This window comes from Bos indicus x Bos taurus, chromosome 6 (assembly GCF_003369695.1).
Source record: "Bos indicus x Bos taurus breed Angus x Brahman F1 hybrid chromosome 6, Bos_hybrid_MaternalHap_v2.0, whole genome shotgun sequence".
NCBI classification, from domain to species: domain Eukaryota; kingdom Metazoa; phylum Chordata; class Mammalia; order Artiodactyla; family Bovidae; genus Bos; species Bos indicus x Bos taurus.
Genome location: NC_040081.1, coordinates 60,074,304 through 60,095,145, shown reverse-complemented (window position 1 = coordinate 60,095,145; position 20,842 = coordinate 60,074,304). Strand labels below are relative to the sequence as shown.

General features: G+C 41.3%; 1 protein-coding gene across 17 annotated transcripts in view; it reads left to right on the top strand.

Moving 5' to 3' along the window:
* APBB2 (amyloid beta precursor protein binding family B member 2) overlaps nucleotides 1–20,842 on the top strand; it is a 384,146-nt gene that overhangs the window by 169,201 nt on the left and 194,103 nt on the right. For all 17 annotated transcript variants that reach the window (XM_027544336.1, XM_027544347.1, XM_027544349.1 and 14 more), the window contains 2 exons: nucleotides 9,207–9,275; nucleotides 18,754–19,563. In XM_027544336.1, the coding sequence (XP_027400137.1) occupies nucleotides 9,257–9,275; nucleotides 18,754–19,563 (829 nt within the window). In that variant the 5' untranslated portion in view covers nucleotides 9,207–9,256. The remainder of the gene's footprint in view (nucleotides 1–9,206; nucleotides 9,276–18,753; nucleotides 19,564–20,842) is intronic.

Below are 20,842 nucleotides of genomic sequence, written 5' to 3'. Positions count from 1 at the left end.
CCTGGTGGGCTACAGTCCAAGGGGTCACGAAGAGTCGGCCACAACTGAGCGACTTCCCTTTCACTGTTCACTTTCATGCATTGGAGAAGGAAATGGCAACCCACTCCAGTGTTCTTGCCTGGAGAATCCCAGGGACGGGGGAGCCTGATGGGCTGCCATCTATGGGGTCGCACAGAGTCAGACACGACTGAAGTGACTTAGCACCAGCAGCAGCAACAGAAGTACGTACAGGTTGTATCCAGGATGTCAGCACAAAATCACACTTCTGTCTCAGTTTGCATGTGGTGCTGTTGTGCTCACAGTGATTCTTCCCGTAGATTTGAGCATTCCATGACTGGTTTTTTGTTTTGTTTTGTTTTTTTTTGACCTCCTGTGTTGTCAGGCCTGAGATTTTGCTTACTGGCACGTGTCTCTCTCCCTTTATTTCTCCTTTTCTGGAATTTATCTGTGTAAATAGGTTATATTATATATGAATTGCACTTTAAGATAGCAAAGGGGACTTCATAGAATACTTGTTATAGCAAGAGAATGTTAGAGCAAGGATTGCGTTGGGCCAGAGTTTCAGGCGGAGAAGGCAGTGGCACCCCACTCCAGTATTCTTGCCTGGAAAATCCCAGGGAAGGGTGAGCCTGGTGGGCTGCAGTCCATGGGGTCTCGAAGAGTCAGACACGACTAAATGGCTTCACTCTCACTTTTCACTTTCATGCATTGGAGAAGGAAATGGCAACCCACTCCAGTGTTCTTGCCTGGAGAATCCCAGGGACGGGGGAGCATGATGGGCTGCCATCTATGGGGTGGTACAGAGTCGGACACAACTGAAGCGACTTAGCAGTGGCAGCAGCAGCAGAGTTTCAGGAACGTAGCTGTTTGAAGTTACTGAAGAATTTGAGTAAGTGAGAGGTTCCAGAATCAACTGTGTATGAATGTCAGTGGCTGAAAGAACTTGTTTCTGGAGGCCTTTGAATCAGGAGTGATTGTGAACAGAGCAGTGTTTATCTGGCTCTGTGCAGCAGGGGTGGATTTGGGCGGCGGGGGGTTGGGGTGGGTATTAGGAGGGATTAGACTGAGGCCAGGACAGGATTCATGAAACCAGGTGAAGTACTAGGGGTCTAAAGAGTGAGTGGACAGGACAAGAGAGCAAAGTATGTTGGAAGGAATTTGTCAGATTTTTTTTTTAATTCTGTTTGGGGATGACAGAGTGAAATTCTTTGTCTTTATTTTTTCTTTTTCTTTGGCATCCTTTAAAGTACACAGAAAGTTCTCATCACAAGATAAAAATAAGTTTTGTAACTGTGATGGTGATTGTTGTTAACTGTACTTTGTGGTGATCATTTTACAATATATAAAAACATGAAATCATTGTTATGTACCTATAAACATATAGTTTTATAAACTATATAAAACTATAAAAATATAGTTTTATATCAACTATCAGATCAGATCAGTCGCTCAGTCGTGTCTGACTCTTCGAGACCCCATGAATTGCAGCATGCCAGGCCTCCCTGTCCATCACCAACTCCCAGAGTTCACTCAGACTCAAGTCCATCGAGTCAGTGATGCCATCAGCCATTTCATCCTCTGTCGTCTCCTTCTCCTCTTGCCCCCAATCCCTTCCAGCATCAGAGTCTTTTCCAATGAGTCAACTCTTCACATCAGGTGGCCAAAGTACTGGAGTTTCAGCCTTAGCATCATTCCTTCCAAAGAAATCCCAGGGCTGATCTCCTTCAGAATGGACTGGTTGGACTCCTTGCAGTCCAAGGGACTCTCAAGAGTCTTCTCCAACACCACAGTTCAAAAGCATCAATTCTTTGGCGCTCAGCCTTCTTCGCAGTCCAACTCTCATATTCATACATGACCACAGGAAAAACCATAGCCTTGACTAGACGAACCTTTGTTGGCAAAGTAATGTCTCTGTTTTTGAATATGCTATCTAGGTTGGTCATAACTTTCCTTCCAAGGAGTAAGCGTCTTTTAATTTCATGGCTGCAGTCACCATCTGTAGTGATTTTGGAGCCCAGAAAAATAAAGTCTGACACTGTTTCCACTGTTTCCCCATCTATTGCCCATGAAGTGATGGGACCAGATGCCATGATCTTCGTTTTCTGAATGTTGAGCTTTAAGCCAACTTTTTCACTCTCCACTTTCACTCTCATCAAGAGGCTTTTTAGTTCCTCTTCACTTTCTGCCATAAGGGTGGTGTCATCTGCATATCTGAGGTTATTGATATTTCTCCCGGCAATCTTGATTCCAGCTTGTGTTTCTTCCAGTCCAGTGTTTCTCATGATGTACTCTGCATAGAAGTTAAATAAACAGGGTGACAATATACAGCCTTGACGAACTCCTTTTCCTATTTGGAACCAGTCTGTTGTTCCATGTCCAGTTCTAACTGTTGCTTCCTGACCTGCATACACATTTCTCAAGAGGCAGATCAGGTGGTCTGGTATTCCCATCTCTTTCAGAATTTTCCACATTTATTGTGATCCACACAGTCAAAGGCTTTGGCATAGTCAATAAAGCAGAAATAGATGTTTTTCTGGAACTCTCTTGCTTTTTCCATGATCAGCAGATGTTGGCAATTTGATCTCTGGTTCCTCTGCTTTTCCTAAAACCAGCTTGAACATCAGGAAGTTCACGGTTCACATATTGCTGAAGCCTGTCTTGGAGAATTTTGAGCATTACTTTACTAGTGTGTGAGATGAGTGCAATTGTGTGGTAGTTTGAGCATTCTTTGGCATTTCCTTTCTTTGGGATTGGAATGAAAACGGACCTTTTCCAGTCCTGTGGCCACTGCTGAGCTTTCCAAATTTGCTGGCATATTGAGTGCAGCACTTTCACAGCATCATCTTTCAGGATTTGGAATAGCTCAACTGGAATTCCATCACCTCCACTAGCTTTGTTCGTAGTGATGCTTTCTAAGGCCCACTTGACTTCACATTCCAGGATGTCTGGCTCTAGGTCAGTGATCACACCATCGTGATTATCTGGATCATGAAGATCCCTTTTGTACAGTTCTTCTATGTATTCTTGCCACCTCTTCTTAATATCTTCTGCTTCTGTTAGGTCCATACCATTTCTGTCCTTTATTGAGCCCATCTTTGCATGAAATGTTCCTTTGGTATCTCTGATTTTCTTGAAGAGATCCCTAGTCTTTCCCATTCTGTTGTTTTCCTCTATTTCTTTGCATTGATTGCTGAGGAAGGCTTTCTTATCTCTTCTTGCTATTCTTTGGAACTCTGCATTCAGATGTTTATATCTTTTCTTTTCTCCTTTGCTTTTCACTTCTCTTCTTTTCACAGCTATTTGTAAGGCCTCCCCAGCCATTTTGCTTTTTTGCATTTCTTTTCCATAGGGATGGTCTTGATCCCTGTCTCCTGTACAATGTCACGAACCTCATTCCATAGTTCATCAGGCACTCTATCTATCAGGTCTAGGCCCTTAAATCTATTTCTCACTTCCACTGTATAATCACAAGGAATTTGATTTAGGTCATACCTGAATGGTCTAGTGGTTTTCCCTACTTTCTTCAACTTCAGTCTGAATTTGGCAATAAGGAGTTCATGGTCTGAGCCACAGTCAGCTCCTGGTCTTGTTTTTGCTGACTGTATAGAGCTTCTTCATCTTTGGCTGCAAAGAATATAATCAATCTGATTTCGGTGTTGGCCATCTGGTGATGTCCATGTTAGAGTCTTCTCTTGTATTGTTGGAAAAGGGTGTTTGTTATAACCAGTGAGTTTTCTTGGCAAAACTCTATTAGTCTTTGCCCTGCTTCATTCCATATTCCAAGGCCAAATTTGCCTGTTACTTCAGGTGTTTCTCGACTTCCTACCTTTGCATTCCAGTCCCCTGTAATGAATAGGACATCTTTTTTGGGTGTTAGTTCTAAAAGGTCTTGCAGGTCTTCATAGAACCATTTGAGTTCAGCTGCTTCAGCGTTACTGGTTGGGGCATAGACTTGGATTACTGTGATATTGAATGGTTTGCCTTGGAAACGAACAGAGATCATTTTGTCGTTTTTGAGATTGCATCCAAGTACTGCATTTCGGACTCTTTTGTTGACCATGATGGCTACTCCATTTCTTCTGAGGGATTCCTGCCCGCAGTAGTAGATATAATGGTCATCTGAGTTAAATTCACACATTCCAGTCCATTTCAGTTCGCTGATTCCTAGAATGTCGACATTCACTCTTGCCATCTCTTGTTTGACCACTTCCAATTTTCCTTGATTCATGGACCTGACATTCCAGGTTCCTATGCAATATTGCTCTTTACAGCATCGGACCTTGCTTCTATCACCAGTCACATCCACAGCTGGGTATTGTTTTTGCTTTGGCTCCATCCCTTCATTCTTTCTGGAGTTATTTCTCCACTGATCTCCAGTAGCATATTGGGCCCCTACTGACTGGGGAGTTTCTCTTTCAGTATCCTATCATTTTGCCTTTTCATACTGTTCATGGGGTTCTCAAGACAAGAATACTAAAGTGGTTTGCCATTCCCTTCTCCAGTGGACCACATTCTGTCAGATCTCTCCACCATGACCCGCCCATCTTGGGTTGCCCCACGGGCATGGCTTAGTTTCATTGAGTTAGACAAGGCTGTTGTCCTAGTGTGATTAGATTGACTAGTTTTCTGTGAGTATGGTTTCAGTGTGTTTGCCCTCTGATGCCCTCTTGCAACACTTACCGTCTTACTTGGGTTTCTCTTACCTTGGGCGTGGGGTATCTCTTCACGGCTGCTTCAGCAAAGCACAGCCATTGCTCCTTACCTTGGACGAGGGGTATCTCCTCACCGCTGCCCTTTCTGACCTTCAACGTGGGATAGCTCCTCTTGGCCCTCCTGTGCCCCAGGCAGCCATAGCTCCTTGGACGTGGGGTTGGTCCTCCCGGCCACCGCCCCTGGCCTGGGGCGTGGAGTTGCTCCTCCTGGCCGCCGCCCTTAGCCTCGGGCCTGGAGCGTGGGATAACTTTTCTCACCGCCGCCCCTGACCTCGGACGCGGGGTAGCTCCTCTTGGCTGCGCTTAGAGCGCCCATCGCAGCCGCCTCCATGTTCCTCACCATCTCCCGGAGTTTGCCCAAGTTCATGTCCATTGCATCAGTGATGCCATCCAACCATCTCATCCTCTGTCGCCCTCTCTTCCTTCTGTCTTCAATCTTGCCCAGCATCAGGGTCTTTTCCAATGAACTGGCTCTTCACATCAGGTGGCCAAAGTAGTAGAGCTTCAGCTTCAGTATCAGACCTTCCAATGAGTATTCAGGGTTGATTTCCTTTACGATTCACTGGTTTGATCTCCTTGCTGTCTAAGGGACTCTCAAGAGTCTTCTCCAGCACTCTTCAAATTATTTACCCTCTTTAGGGAAAAAAGATAAAAATAAAAATTAAATGTCATGTGTTAAGTGTAATAATAGAAGTTTGTAGAAAGTTTAGTGGTGGGGTAATAGTGATGAAACAAGTAGATAATTCAAAAGACATATTATTAAGGATGTAATACTTGAGCTGGATCTAAGTGGATAAGCACTTGTGAGTTTTCGTTTCAGTTCAGTCACTCAGTCGTGTCCGACTCTTTGTGACCCCATGGACTGCAGCACACCAGGCCTCCCTGTCCATCACTAACTCCCGGAGTTTACTCAGAACTCATGTCCATTGAGTTGGTGATGCCATCCAACCATCTCATCCTGTGTCGTCCCCTTCTCCTCCTGCCTTCAATCTTTCCCAGCATCAGGGTCTTTTCAAATGAGTTAGTTCTTTGAATCAGTTTTCATTTATTCCTTGGTAAAAAAGGAGTTAACATACAACTTTAGCTTACTAAAGAATAATTTCTGATTCTTGTAGTCAGAGGATTAGGCTGTGAGGCAGCGGTTTTGTACCAGACTGCTGAATGCTGGCTGTGGACCTCAAAGAGGGTGGTGGTGGTAGGCAGTACCCACCCTACACACAGCTCTCTCTTCCTTCAGACTAGGGGTGGCAACTTGCTCTTATAAGCCCTGGCGTCTGTATTATCCCTTATGGTTTTCCTACCCTGTCAACTTTTTTTTTTTTTTAATAGTCCCTTAATTAAATCCTCAAAATACTCGATTTGAATGTTCTCTGTTTCCAATTTGAAACCTGTTGGGGACAATGTGAAATTACATATTGAAAAAAGATAAAACACACAATAAAAATAAGGAGAAAAGTCTTTTTATTCTAAATTGCGAACACAATATTACAAATAAAATAGTAAGGCAAATGGAACACATAAGGACCTGATTATAGTGAGGTAATTTACTGTAGCATTCTTGGTCAGGGGTATCATACTGGCAAAAATAAAGGCCTTGAGGATTGAATTGTTATCATATAAAAACTTGAATTAACATATATGTGTATAATTCTGAATTCTTGCACTTACGTCCAGTGGATAGGGGAAGTACTTAGCATCTTATACTGAACCAAAGTTCCAGGGGACATTTAATTTACTAGTTCACTTCTTTGTTTACTAGTGCTTTCATGATTTCCACTTTGGCTGCTTCTCTGTGGTCCTCTTGGAGATTTATTGAGCTCCAATGGCATTGTCACAGGCACGTGAGCATTATTATTGGTGGGGTAATAGTGATGAATTAATGGTACACATGAAATGCTGCTGGAAAGAAAACTTGTTGCTAGATTGATTCTAGTTGCTAGTTATAGTATGTATTATCCTTAAAATATTCCCCTGTGTTTGGGCAAAAGGAATATTCCTTTTGCCCCAACACAGGGGAATATTTTAAGGAAAATACACAGTAAAATATGCAAATTTTCAGTTTCTGTTCAAGTCTTTTCAGGATACTTCTGTAAATAAGCCTTTTCTTAGCTTCCTTTCTACTTTATGGACGTTCATTATCTTGATGGTTGTCACCTCACATCTGCTTTGCTTATATCTGAAGGTATATTGAAGACAAAAACTAAAAAAAGGAAAAGTGAATTGTGAAATACTTTTAAAAGAGAAAGATATAGGGCAGAAGCAAAGGTGCATGGAGGAAACATCTCTTGCTGTTTCAGGACAGTTTAAATTAAGCCCACCCTTTTAATTATACCAGAGTAATGAGCCTTACCCGTGATATGTGAAAATATAATTTAAAAATGTATGGTGGGCTGGTAAACCAGGTTGTCAGGTCATTATCTGAATCATAAAGTTGGAAGGTAGTGCCTATTAAAGGTTACTAGTTTGGAAAGGTTAGATTAGAATTTAGTCTTTGCAAATATAGTTTCTCAACTTGAATAATGCTATAGAAAACCACTAACATTTGACTCATTTTTTTTTTTTAACATTTTATGGAAGAGTGGTAAGCATACAGAAATGTGCACATAAGGGTACATCTTGATAAATTTTCACATCCCTATCAAGAAAGTATATCACCATTGCAGCGTCCTAGGGGCGACTTTTTTGCTTCTTCCCCTTTCCTGCCCTCCAGGGCAAACTACTATCTTGACATAGAAACGCTTTTCCTGTTTTTGTACTTTATATAAATGAAATCATGCAGTATCCATATTTGAATATCCACACTAATATAATGGATTATTATTCTAATTGACATTCCTGATACCAACTCACTGAAAACAAGGTCTGTTTTCAGTTTTCCTTATTGTGTATCTAATTTGGTAAACTGGCAGTTTACCAGTGTGTCTAGTTCTTCATTATTCCTTTAAGACATTTTCTAAGTAAATACAAGTATGTATGTGTGTGTGTGTGCATGTATCTATGTAAACGCAAGTATGTACATGTGTGTATACACACATGTATGTATATATATTTTTTAAAATTTTTATTCAAATTCAATCATGCATATTATTTACTTCTTTGTGATACGTCTTAAGGCCCTTTTTGTATCATCTGACGTAGATTCAATTCATTTTATTTAGAGGCAGCAGGAACGGTAGCACAGTATTCCACTGAATGGCTGTATCATAATTTAATGAGGAAGTTATCCACTGATGAACAGCTAGGTTGTTACTGATCCTTTCCATTTAGAATAATAGAGTCTATGTAAGTTTATTTGTAAAATAAATTCTTAGGAAAAGAATTGCTGGGCAAGAAGGCCCATGCATTTTCAATTTGCTCACGTATTTCTAAAAGGCCCTCCATAGAGTTTTGCCAGTTTTTACTCCCACCAGCAGGAACTGAAAATTCCCATTTTCAATGTCCTTGCCTTAGATTATTTGTTATCGAGCCTGTTAATTTTTGCAGTCTGCTATAGGAAAAGTAGTAACTCATTTACATTTGCATTTTCTTCAGTTTTAATTGATGTTAGTTATTTATATTTACTGGACATTTGTGTTTCTCTTAAGATTTGTTTCTGTCCTTTTCCCATTTTCCTTCAGGTCTGTTTATATTTTTCTTAATAATTTCAAAGAATTATTTCTATATAAAGAAAATTTACCTTTTTATGTCATCTATAGTATGAGCTCTTTTTTAAATTGAGGTATAGTTGATTTACAATGTTGAGTTTCAGGTATACAGCAAAGTAAAGTGATTCAGATATATATATATATATTCTTCTTCAGATTCTTTTCCATTATAATTTCAAGATATTGAGTATAGTTCTCTGTGTTACATAGTAGGTGTTGTTGGTTATCTTTTATACATAGTACTGTGTATCTGTTAATCCCAAACTCCTAATTTATATAGTACTGTGTGTCTTTTAATCCCAAACTCCTAATTTATATAGTACTATGTGTCTTTTAATCCCACACTTGCTGACCTTCCCACTTTGGTAACCATAAGTTTGTTTTCCTTGTCAGAGAATCTGATTCTGTTTTGTAAATAAATTCATTTGTAATGTTTTTTTTCAGGTTTTTTTTTTTCTTTGTTGTGTTTATAGCCATTTTTACCCCTTTAACAGAAGGTTTAAATTTTTATGTGGTGAAATTTGCCAGTTTTTCTTTATTGGCTTCTGAATTGTGTGTTCTTAATGAGAAAAATCATTGGAAACTTGAGAAAGATAACTTAAACCTGGCATGGAAAAACAAATCTCAAGAAATGTTTGTGGTTTCTCAAGAAATAAATGTGGTTAAGCAGGAATTCAAATTTTAGTCAAAAGTGGTTTAGCCAACTATAAGTAAACCAAATCTGGACATTGTCTGTTAAGATTTGTTTAACATTTTTAACAGCTTTTAGAAGAATTTTCAATGCTACGTTTTTTTCCTTTAATTCTTTGTTATTTGGGGTTTTAATTTCTCAAATGATCCTTCTTTTCAGATTTCAAATTATAACCTATTTCCTGCACCATTGCTGACGTCCAGAGACCCATGTCAGAAGTACTTCCAGGTCAGATACTTTCACATGTTTCAATGCATTGTACTAGTTGAATATTAAAACTTTAGCATATATATATACTAGATAATTGTTTTGACGTTAAACTTATGATTTGCTACAATACATGTTTTCTGCTTTTTATTGTTTTTCACTAATGTACTAGAAAAGTGGATCTTTACAATAAGAAGAATTAATTGCACTTAACTGCATTCATCTATTATTTGCATGATCCTACTAATACTGTACTGTGAAAATATTTTAATCGACTATAACAGAAAATTAAAACTGTCAGATTTTGCCATCTACTGTTGCACATTATAGCCTGTTAAGTGTTAAATATGAACAAAGGAGATATTGATGGTGAGTCTCCATAAATAGCCTCTTAGGCATTGTGGGATTTGCCTATAATAGGCTCCCAATTCAGTATTCTAATGCTGATTAATTTCAGGCCTTAAGAATACCAACCTAATTTTATTGTATGCTCCTTTCTTTGTGTCATTATGGATGCTAGTCTACATACAATGTGATATGAATTTACTTCTTAGCTTCACAGTAATATAATAAAAATAGCAATTGCAGTGACATTTTGAATTAAATGTAATATAGAATTGCAAGTGGCAGATCTGGGTAGATTCTTTGTTAGGACACCTACCACTCAGCAGGTTGCTTTTAAGTAAGTGTCCCTGAATTCAAAAGTTAAACTCAGCAAGTATGTCCAAGTCCTTTTCTCCTTTACATAACAGTGCATGTTACATCTTCACAGAGAGAGAAAATAAAACACAATAAAATAAACACTAAGCTCAGCAGAGGTAGATGAGGGACAGGAAATATCCTTTTATTAAAAACACCTAAAAACAATATGACTAACCTAAATTCATACAAGAAAATCAGGAACTTAGAGGCAATTTTCAGAGGCCAATTTAGGGACAGAGTGTAGATTTTCTTTGTAAATGCATATTTGAATAAGTATGTTAATTTTGCAGAATCAAAACAAATACATATGTCCTTTAGAAAAATGCATGTTAAGTGTTGAGATGAATTCCTTCTAGGAATTCTTTAGTATTTAAAATCTTTTATTACACTGTAAGATACACTCAATATGGAAATGTAAGAATAAAGCTGGCAAATAATATATAAATGATGTGTTTTCTGATTTCCTCTGAGTAGAGGTAAGCTAATCAAATAACTTATAGAAATTTCTTATGTCACTATATTTTGTTATACCAATTATGTACATTTCCTGTTGTTAGATTGCTTTATTCGTTGGTAGTTACATAAGAGATAATGAAACCATTATCCAGCATGGCTTTTAATAACAGCTACTGCTGTCATGCATTTGGTGTAGGACATAACACATTTTATAAGGAGAACAGTATTTTTGTTTCAGTGGAGTATCATTCCAGCCATTTTTTACCTGAAAATACAATAGCAGCTAGTGGAGAGCATGGGATAAGGCTTGATTTCAGCCTTGTTTTCCAACTCTGAGGAGCTGTGACTACAGAGAGCCTTTAAAAAAAACCAAAACATACCAGAATATATACCTTATATGCCTAGAAAATTCCTGCTGAACCTTCAACATTCGGCACAGAAGTCCCTTGTGAGGAGTTCTCAGCCTGTGGCATAGTCGGGTCATTACCCTATTCCAAGGATTCTGCCATTATTTAATGTTTTTTTCTCTTTTGGGATTGACTTGTCAGTTGCTGAAGAAAACCTGTGTCCTTATTTTAGCTTACCTTGTTTTCTTCCATCTACACCAGCTTGACCACTGATTATATTCATCAAACTCCACCGTATAACTCTAAGCTATATTTTTAAAAATACAGTCATCTTCAGAAAAAAACATTATTTAAAGAAGATGAAATGATGAGAAGAGGTTAGAAATTGAGCAATGAAAATGTGCTTGGTACAAGCATATCATTTCCCAAGGTGACGACATCTGCCAGGCTTGATGCTGGAATGCCTGGGTTTCCCCTGCTTGGAGTGCCTTTCTTTTCCTTGTCACTGGGGGACTCCTACTTACGTATCCTTCAAGACCCAACTCAGCTGTTACTTTCATGAAAGTCTTCCCTGCACCTCTCTCCACATCCCTAATACCTTTTGCTTGTAAGCCCCTCTGCCTGCTCTAACCACTGGGAGGTGGGTTAATAACTTCTCCTTCCCACTGCCCTGTCTGACCAAGTTTCTTAAGGGAAAGCTTTTGGTACATCTCTCTTGGCTTTCCTCAGATTCACTTGGGCTGTGGAACAGAGTGAGCCCTCAGGCAGTTTAGTTGAATAGGGCGGGTCAGAGCTGCAGGTTGAAATCACCCCTTTATCTCAGTGCCTGGGGAAGGTGCCCCGTGAACCAACTGTGTGAGGTTGTCCTCCCAGTTTAAAAATGTCCAGGGTTCTAATCCTGTGACCTCTCTGACCAAGGAACCCTAGCTGCTTCCCAATAACCTTTGCCTTCTTTGTTCATAGAGAACTTCTTATCATTTTTGCCACATTGAGAGTTTACTTTTATGAGTAATTTCAGGAACCAGCTTTATTTTGCCTCTCCTTCCTAAAAGGAAAAAAAAAAAAATCTGAGTTTACTTCATTTCCTTAATACTTTGAGGTCTAGTTCAAAAGGCAACATTCCTCAGCATAGAAGTTTTGCTGTTAACCCCTCAGTGGAAATAAAATTGTATAGCAGAAAACAAAAATGAAGAAGATGTGAAGTCTCATTTAGAAATTGGGCAGACATTGGGCTTCCCCGGGCCCATTTGTCAATTTCCAATTTTGTAAGCATGTGACAGGAGCAGGGGAAGAGCAGTAGGTTATTGAAGAGATGCATTTCCTGCCATTACTGACAAGTTTTCTTCAACAGGAGGCTAGAGGTCTCAGCAAAGAGAAGCGGGAAGGGTGAGTGTAACTATGGGCTCCAGCACAGGTTTATATTAGGATGTCATCTGAGTTACAGGGGTTGCATCTCAGTGCTGAGATCTTTGTGACTCAGGGTTTGAGGAAAGCTTTGTTAGCCATGAAATTAAAGTGACCCTGGCTTACCTAGTTTTGGTTAGGCTTCATAAAAAATACTTTGTGCATTACATTAACTTAAGCTGAAAATCTTTTACTCTAAAAGAGAAAAGAGCATGCTTCTCTTCTGATTATTCCAGAAAAAGTCTTAGGATTCTTGTTCAGTTGCTCAGTCGTGTCCAACTCTTTGTAACTCCGTGGACTGCAGCACACCAGGCTTCCCTGTACTTCACTACCTTCCGGAGTTTGCTCAGATTTATGTCCATTGAGCCGATGATGCCATCCAACCATCTCATCCTCTGCCGCCCCCTTCTCCTCTTGCCTTCAGTCTTTCCAAGCATCCAGGTCTTTTCCAGTGAGTTGGCTCTTCGCATCCTGTGGCCAAAGTATTGGAGTTTCAGCTACAGCATCAGTTCTTAATAAATATTCAGGGTTGATTTCCTTTAGGATTGACTGGTTTGACCTCCTTGCTGTCCAAGGGACTCTCAAGAGTCTTCTCCAGCATTCCAGTTCAAAGGCATGCTTTTCCTTGAATCAGTCACCATAGCCATGGGGATTTGCTACTCTGATTGGCTGGGCTTGGGCCGGGGACCTCATAAATCAAGGGTACAGTCATCTCTGCCTGAACATGGGGGCTGGATCTCTAGAATGTAAGCTCCATGAGACCAGATATTTTTGTCAGTTTTGTTTACTTCTGTCTCCTCAACAGTTAGAATGGTGTCTGTGACTAGTGAATGAAAAAATACCTGTCAAATGAATGAATGAGCATGGAGGACGGCTGATTCTTAAGAAAAAATGTGAAACTTTTATTAGAAAAGGAGGAAGTATTTGCCAGGCCGTAGTAGTTTGTCCATCATGCATGCAGGAGGGTGACAGCAGTGGTGATATGAGCGCTTTTCACACTCTTAGTTCTGAACATATACCTGGCTCTGCTATAGGAATCCATCCTCTTGAATTGATGTTGAATCTTTGTGAGTTACACTCAAAACAGCATGATGAATAGATGTGGAAGTGATGGCAATATCATGGGTCCCATTCACCTTCCCCCGGGTTCGATCCCTGGATCGGGAAGATCCCCTGGAGAAGAAAAGGGCAACCCACTCCAATATTCTTGCCTGGAAAACCCCATGGCAGAGGAGTCTGGCAGGTTCCAGGCCATAGGCTCACGAAGAGTTGGACACGACTGAGCAACTAACACTAACACACACATTCACCTTCCAGACTAATTGAATCAGGTATCTGGAGTGTCTTTGGGGGTGGGCCTAGGCTTCTGTACTTTTTAAAAGCTCCCCAGAGTGTGCGTGCAGCTAGGATTGGAGCGGCTCCTTGTTCCTGTCACGCCTATTGCCTTATCTGTCAGGGACCTCTGACCCCTTAGCCTTTTCCCCCAGCTCTTCACCCTCCTCCTGGCTCCATCTCCTGCCCCCACCCCAGACCAGATCCTGGAGTGCATTCCTCACTGTTCACATGTGACACCTTAATCACGTCCCTGTCTGCGCCTATTTCTTTCCTATTTAAAAATCCCATTCCATAGGTTGCCTTTTCATTTGCTTGATAAGTTTTTGTTTTTTCTGAGCAAAACCTTTTCTGATGTAGTCCCACTTGTTCATTTTTGCTTTTGCTGTCAAACGCCAAATACCGTTGCCAAGATCTGTGTCGAGGGGCTCACCCCGCTATAGTTTCTTTGATGGCTTTTATGACTCCAGGCCTCAATTTCACGTCTGTAGTCCATTTTGAGTTAATTTTTGTGTATCATATAAGATAGTATTGTAGTTTCATTCTTTCACATGCAGCTGTCCAGTGTTCCCCAGCTCCTTTATTGAAGAGACTGCCCTTCCCCACTGTATATTCTTGGTTCCTTTGTCATAGGTTAGTTGACCATGTACGTGTGGACTTGTTTCTAGGCTCTCTGTTCTGTTCCACTGAGCTATGTGTCCGTTTTTATGCCGCCAGCCTTCTTTTATTTGTGTATTTGTTTTGAAATTGCTTATTCTGTTTTTCTCTGTTGTGACTGTTTCGAAACTTTGTCCCTCTCCTCATGTTCCCCCTAGACTGCTTCCCCCAGGGAAAGACTTCATCTTTATGGAGAAACTGAGGTTCTCAGTTTTGCTTTTGTGTCACCACAGTGACGTATGTGCCTGACCCTGTCCTGGCTCCCGCTCCCCCCTCCTCATGTCTTGGACGAGGCTGACATTTCCACATCCGTTCTGCGGGTCCCCCCAGCGTGGTCTGTCCTTCTGTTGTGTTTCTTCTTTTCCCCTCTGTGCCAGCTTCAGCTTTCCCGGCCTATAAAAAAAGGAAACGTGGCTTGGACTCTCAGTTTAAAGAACAAAAGTTCCTCGCCATATCCCCAGATCACCCTCCAGCCGTTCTTCTTTCTCCTTCTGCTTGTTTTCTGGTGAAGTTCCTTAAAGGTCACTCCCTGCCCAACTCTGCCATCCTCCTGAAGCTGATATAACAGGAGACGCCACTGTCCTTATGATCACTCAGTGCACCTGGCTCTTTTCAGTCCCTATCTCTAAATCCGGGTGGCTCATGGAGACCTCACTGTACACCCTGGTCAAGAGATGAGTGACCAGAGCTGGCCCTATAGCTGTGTGAGTACCTCCCTATACCCACTTCGTCCTCTCCCTACTGTCTCTTTTTTTCATATTGGAATATAGTTGTTTTTAATGTTGTGTTACTTTCTGCTGTACAGCAAAGTGACTCAGTTATACATACATCCACTCTTTTTTAGATTTCCTCCCCATGTAAGTCACCACAAATCACTGAGAAGCGTCCCCTGTGCCGTACAGATTGACCCGTGTACTCTCCCTGCTGTCTTGACTGGACTGTTCCAGTAGCCTTCCAGCGAGTCTCCTTGCTGGGGCTTTGTTCTCCTCAGGTAAATAGTAGAGTCAGTATCTAACACCAGATAGAACATGAAGATGGAGCCAGCCTCCCTCTCTAGTTAGAGAGACACCCTCTGTCTACCTTATTATGCTCTTTCCCTGACAATCACTGATGTTTTAATGCCAAATTTTCATTGCTTCTCTATTGCCTTTTATCAGAGTCATCTCCATCTTGGAGAATATGTTTGAGGAAAGAAAAGAACACAACCCTTGCACACATACATTTGAGCCTCATTCATTCTTCTTGCAGCTGTTGAAGTGCTTGATATTCTTCTCTGCCTCAGGGTCAAGTCCATCTCTTGGAGCAGGTCTTCCAGGACCCTCTGCCCAATCCCTCCTCCTCTCTCTCTACCACCTCTCCTCTCACGTCTTGATTTGCTCAGATTCCCCAGATGGTAATCCACACTCTCTTGTCTGCAGCTCCTCTCCAGTGTGAAGTGGGAAGATCACTTACCCCTTTGTACCCTGATTGCTGTCACTTTGTGTGTGTCTGAGGCTGAGAGCGCTTCGCAGGCGGGACCTTATTTGTCTTGGTTTCCGCATTCCTAGCCACAGCACCAGGCAAGAGCGTGCTCAGTACATGATGGCCGGAGGTGTGGTGGCCAGAGACAGAAGAGTGCAGCACGGGAGGGAGCTGTGAGATGATAGTCATCCCTGGTGTGTGTTGAGCTCTTACAGTACGTCAGGCCTTAGGTTCAGTGCTTGACAGCTGTCTCTCTCAGTCCTCAGCAAAGCTCAGTGATGTATAGATACTATTAAGCATTATCCTGGTAAAGAAATGAAGAGTTTAAGCAACTTTTCTGTTATGTCAAGGAGATTGGACTTAATTCATAGGCTTTTTTGACCGTAAAGAAAATAACTAAATTTTAGAAGATTTAAAAAGACATTATAAAATTTTCTTTCTTTTAAAAAAAAGAATCACATACCTCCTTTCTCTTAAATCTGAGGATTTTCTTCTGTAATTAAACTCCTGTAGACTCGGCTTCTTTACCTCTTCTTGTTAGTCTGTTTGCTCCCTGTGTCTCTGCAGCAAGACCATTTTTGTACAACTCAGATCAAATGCCTGATTAATCTAGGGGCCTGACAGCAGGCAGCTTTGTGCTCTGTCACTTGGATTAAAAGGCTGAAGATCACTTGTATTTATTGTTTATGCACTGTGCTAACCTCCTAGTGCCATTTCGCATTTTAATCCTTACAGCAGCCAAGTACTATTATCGTCCCCATTTTTCAGACAAGGAGACTGAGAGCCTGATGTCCTGGATCACTTAACCAGGAATTAGCATGGAGCAGGCTTGTGCCTCGTGTCTTTGACCTGAGTTCTGTGCAGTCATCCTCATGGGCACTGCCTCCTCACTTTTGGGAGCCTCCTTTCTGCTGCCTTGGCCTTTCTAGGAAGTTGCTCATCGCTACCTGCTTCAGGACCCTGTGAGCCCAAAACACTTGCTGGCTGATGTATTAACATCTAGGGACAACTGTGTACTTCATAGGATTAACTGACTGTCTTCGTTCTAGATCTGAACCTTTTATTTTGCTTCCAGATGATACTATCATTTACTATTTAAAACACACACCTGAATTGTGTTCAGGCTTTGATCTATAAGAACAGCATCTGCAGAGCTGTTTTTGGTCCTGTTGTTCTAACTTAACCCTCCCAAATTTTGCGTTTGTGATTTCTAGCAAGCAGAAGAGTTGCAGTGGACTAGAAGGGGTGGTAGGATCCAAAGGCTGGTGAAAACACGGCTCAAAGGTTTTACCTGTCAAGTAAAACCAAGATATAAAGGCTACTTCAGTATTAAATCACCTAAAATTTTTGATGGTATTCTTTGTGAAAGTGTTTATGGCTATAAACAAAGTAAATAAAAATTTCTCCCTAATAACATTGCTAGAATATAGTATCTAATGTCATAAAACAGCCTCATAAAAATTTTTTTTTGTCACACCTTCTTAAAAGCCAGCAGATTGCCAGCTTTCTCATAATAATGTCACTCCAAATACCCGAGTCTAAATATAATTTTCTCTCCTGTCCTATGTTACGGGTATTATGTCTCAGGGAAAACTTCGTGTGGGTTCACAGTGGACCCTTTTCATACCAAATGCTGCTCTGAAGTGAGGTTGAATTATATATTAAAACATGTTTCCTGTAAAACGGTAGTACTAGCCAAAGCAGTATAAAGAATTTTTTAAAAATTCAGTTGTCAGTATTGTTTAAAAGATCCTAGACCCTAGATCCTCAGTGAAGCCCAAGTGCTGAGACAGGTGTGGGTAAGCAGGAATCCTTTGGGCTCCAGCCCTCGCTATCTCTGCGGGCCACATGGTCATTCTGCTGTAAATATGGACAAGGCTTGGAGGGTACAGATGTTGCCTAGCTTCAGAGAAGCACACAAGGCTCTAGTGGTGACTCTTCTAAAATATCCCATCCTGAGTGTTGGACGATGGACAGAGATGTTGCTAAGCTCCCAAACTGGAGAACATTCTTACCTTCCTCCCCTGCAGAGGCCTCTGTTTTGCTCGATGGAGAAGGAGGGGGTTGTCACAGTACAATTTCAGGAATGTTAGGAGCTGTGCTTTGGTTCATCTACTCCTGATATAGAGGAGGAGCCCTTGAAAGTGTCTGGAGGGCAAGGGATCAGATAAGAAAGAAGTCATTCGTCATAGGCTGAGAAATCTGAAACTTTAGGAATTCCCCCTAATGAAGTTTGTTCCTTTCTAGTTTGAGGAATCTTTCTCTCTTCCTAGCAAGAGACACATGGAACAAATCACTGATGGTGTGAACAATATTTGAGATAAATGCAACTGCCAGACAGTTTTCCAGGAGTTCTGCAAGGGCACGTGGTGCCTGCAAACTGCTGAGTGTGTGTTTTAATTCAGTGGAATATATTCAGACTCCTTTGGGGGCTCTAACATGTCTGTAGCCTCGGGCTCAATGCTGCATTATTATAAATTGTTTTATGTGTATGTTCTTGAGTAATTAAGCCATTTCTCCAAAATTTATGGTTAGTGCACACAGTAAGCCCAGGTCAGAAATGTTCACAAGACAGTATCAAACTGTAATGGAGGTTTGGTTTTTCCTGGCATTCAGAACACGATTTCTAAATATGGTGAAGAAGAATTACCTTGGATACGTGGTACCTTACTGAACAGTGACCTTTCAGGTTAATTAAGAATACTGGAGCCCCAGAGGCTTTCTGAGCAACCTTTTTTGTTGCCTGAGGTAACGACAAAATAGAAATGTAGTGTAAATGTTTAGAAAGCAGATGATTTTCGAGGTTGTGAAAAAATGAAGACCCGCTGTGGGGAGAAAGTGCTTTTATATGAATTCAAAAGAGAGATACATTTTTATTCTAAGTAAAATTTGAAACCTCAGACCGCCACGCTTTTCTATAAACTGGCTTTTGTGTATCCACATTAAGCCTTTTATTTGCTCCTGGTTAATGTATGAGCACACGGTGAAAAGAGAGAGGAAGATGGGTCAGTTCTACAAAACTGCAATGGAAGCATTGATTCTTTCAATTTTCCGTATGGAAATGTTTGCTCACTCTGTGCGCTAAGTCATTTGATCATGCTGGGCATCCAATGACCGGTTTTCTTCTTCTTTTTTTCCAGCTGACTCAGGTGTAGACACTTTGGCAGTGTTTATGGCCAGCAGCGGAACCACGGACGTCACGAATCGGAACAGCCCAGTCACACCACCAAACACCCTCAATCTCCGGTCCTCCCACAATGAACTATTGAACGCCGAAATAAAACACACAGAAACCAAGAATAGCACACCCCCTAAATGCAGGAAAAAATATGCACTAACTAATATCCAGGCGGCCATGGGCCTCTCGGATCCAGCCGCACAGCCCCTGTTGGGAAATGGCTCTGCCAACATCAAGCTGGTGAAAAACGGGGAGAACCAGCTCCGGAAGGCCGCAGAACAAGGGCAGCAGGACCCCAACAGGAACGTCAGCCCCACCGCGGTCATCAACATCACTTCTGAGAAGTTAGAGGGTAAAGAGCCCCACCCTCGGGACTCCCCGGACTGTGAGATTTTACCCTCCCAGCCCCGGAGAACCAAGAGCTTCCTGAACTACTATGCAGACCTGGAGACCTCCACCAGGGATCTCGAGCAGAACGTGGGCAACCAGCTTGGGGCTGTGGGAGAGAAGGCCCAGCCAGGCCAGGCCTCCCCCACTGTCGGGAACGGTGATGTGCTGCTGCAGAAACCAAACAAGCCCCAGTCTAGCCCCGAGGAGGGCCACATAGCCACCGTATCATCCAGCCCAGAGACCAAGAAGGATCATCCTAAAACAGGGGCCAAAACCGATTGTGCACTCCACCGGATCCAGAACCTGGCACCAAGCGATGAGGAGTCCAGCTGGACCACTCTGTCCCAAGACAGCGCCTCCCCCAGCTCCCCCGACGAGACAGGTACCCGAGAGAAGTGTAGCCTGTGGTGGCACTTTCCCTTCTTGATGGAATTAATCTCTGCAATGACCCCCCTCCCCCAAAATTTTCATTTGCAGGTGGAGAAGAACTTGAGCCTCTTAGGGAAAAATTGGGCAATTTATGTGAAAAGTACTCAGCATTTTCATTTTGATTCAAACAAGTTGTTTGTCCTGGGAAGCATTTTTGTAAAAGAAATAAGTCCCTAGTATTAAATACAGTAAAACATCACTTATTTGGAAATTATACTGCCAGTGGTTAGGTGAACCATTTCTACTATCTCGAAACACTGGGTTTTGTAAGGAAAATAATAAGGCAGTTGCCAGGGGTGGATGCAACCTGAGAAAGAGAACAACTATTTTTAAAGTTCTCAGAAAAACGTGTTTATGCTCAAGCTAATGAAAAGTTTAAAGTTTAAGAAGTTGAAAGTCTATTCATTAAAGACATGTCCTTTTTGACCTTTACTGGGAAATATGTTGTTAGCCTTGTGCAAATGATATTTGAAAGTGAGAAAGTGGTGTTTCTTTTAATATATTTTCAGAAGTTTTGGATTTTAACTAGTCTAGTTGAGACCAGTCTTTCTTGACTTTTGTCTATATTTGTAACATCTTTGGATTTTTCACAGAACTGAAAATTGTCACAGAAATGAGCAGGGTCCTAAAACTGAGCTACTTTTTATCTCATCTTCTCATAGTCCCCTTTTTACTGATCATAAGGTTAAAAGATTGGAGAACTGAATTGTATCTGAATTCACTGTAAACAAGCACTCACAAAGGCTTCTTTCTTTACCCTAACCCTGCATCTAGTGGTTCCCAAGGCTGTGTTAATGTGATACAGATGTTACAGATAGAACCACCAGGGAAGGAAATGACATTTTCCCAACCTATAAGGCAGAGAAGTTATAAGGACTACAGATAGGAAAAGAGAAGGAGAAAATAAGACATTACCTTGTTGAAAAAAAGAAAAAAAGGCTTTTTGAAGTGCCCTTTAAAATCAGAGTGCTTTACATGATTTCATCAGCTTCCTGTTGCTGGATATGTGGCAGTAGGGAGGCTGAGATGAGCCCATTTCATCTCATAAACGTCTGGGCCTGCACATTATTGGAATTATAATTATGTTTAGTAATGTCACTGAGTTCACAGCTCTCTATTACTTTTTACATTTAGAGAATTCATATCCTGTAGCCGATGGAAACTGTCACCTGCCAGTGTCTGAATCTATATAAACGACTCCTTGAGTATCTCACGTTCAAACTTGCTCTCGT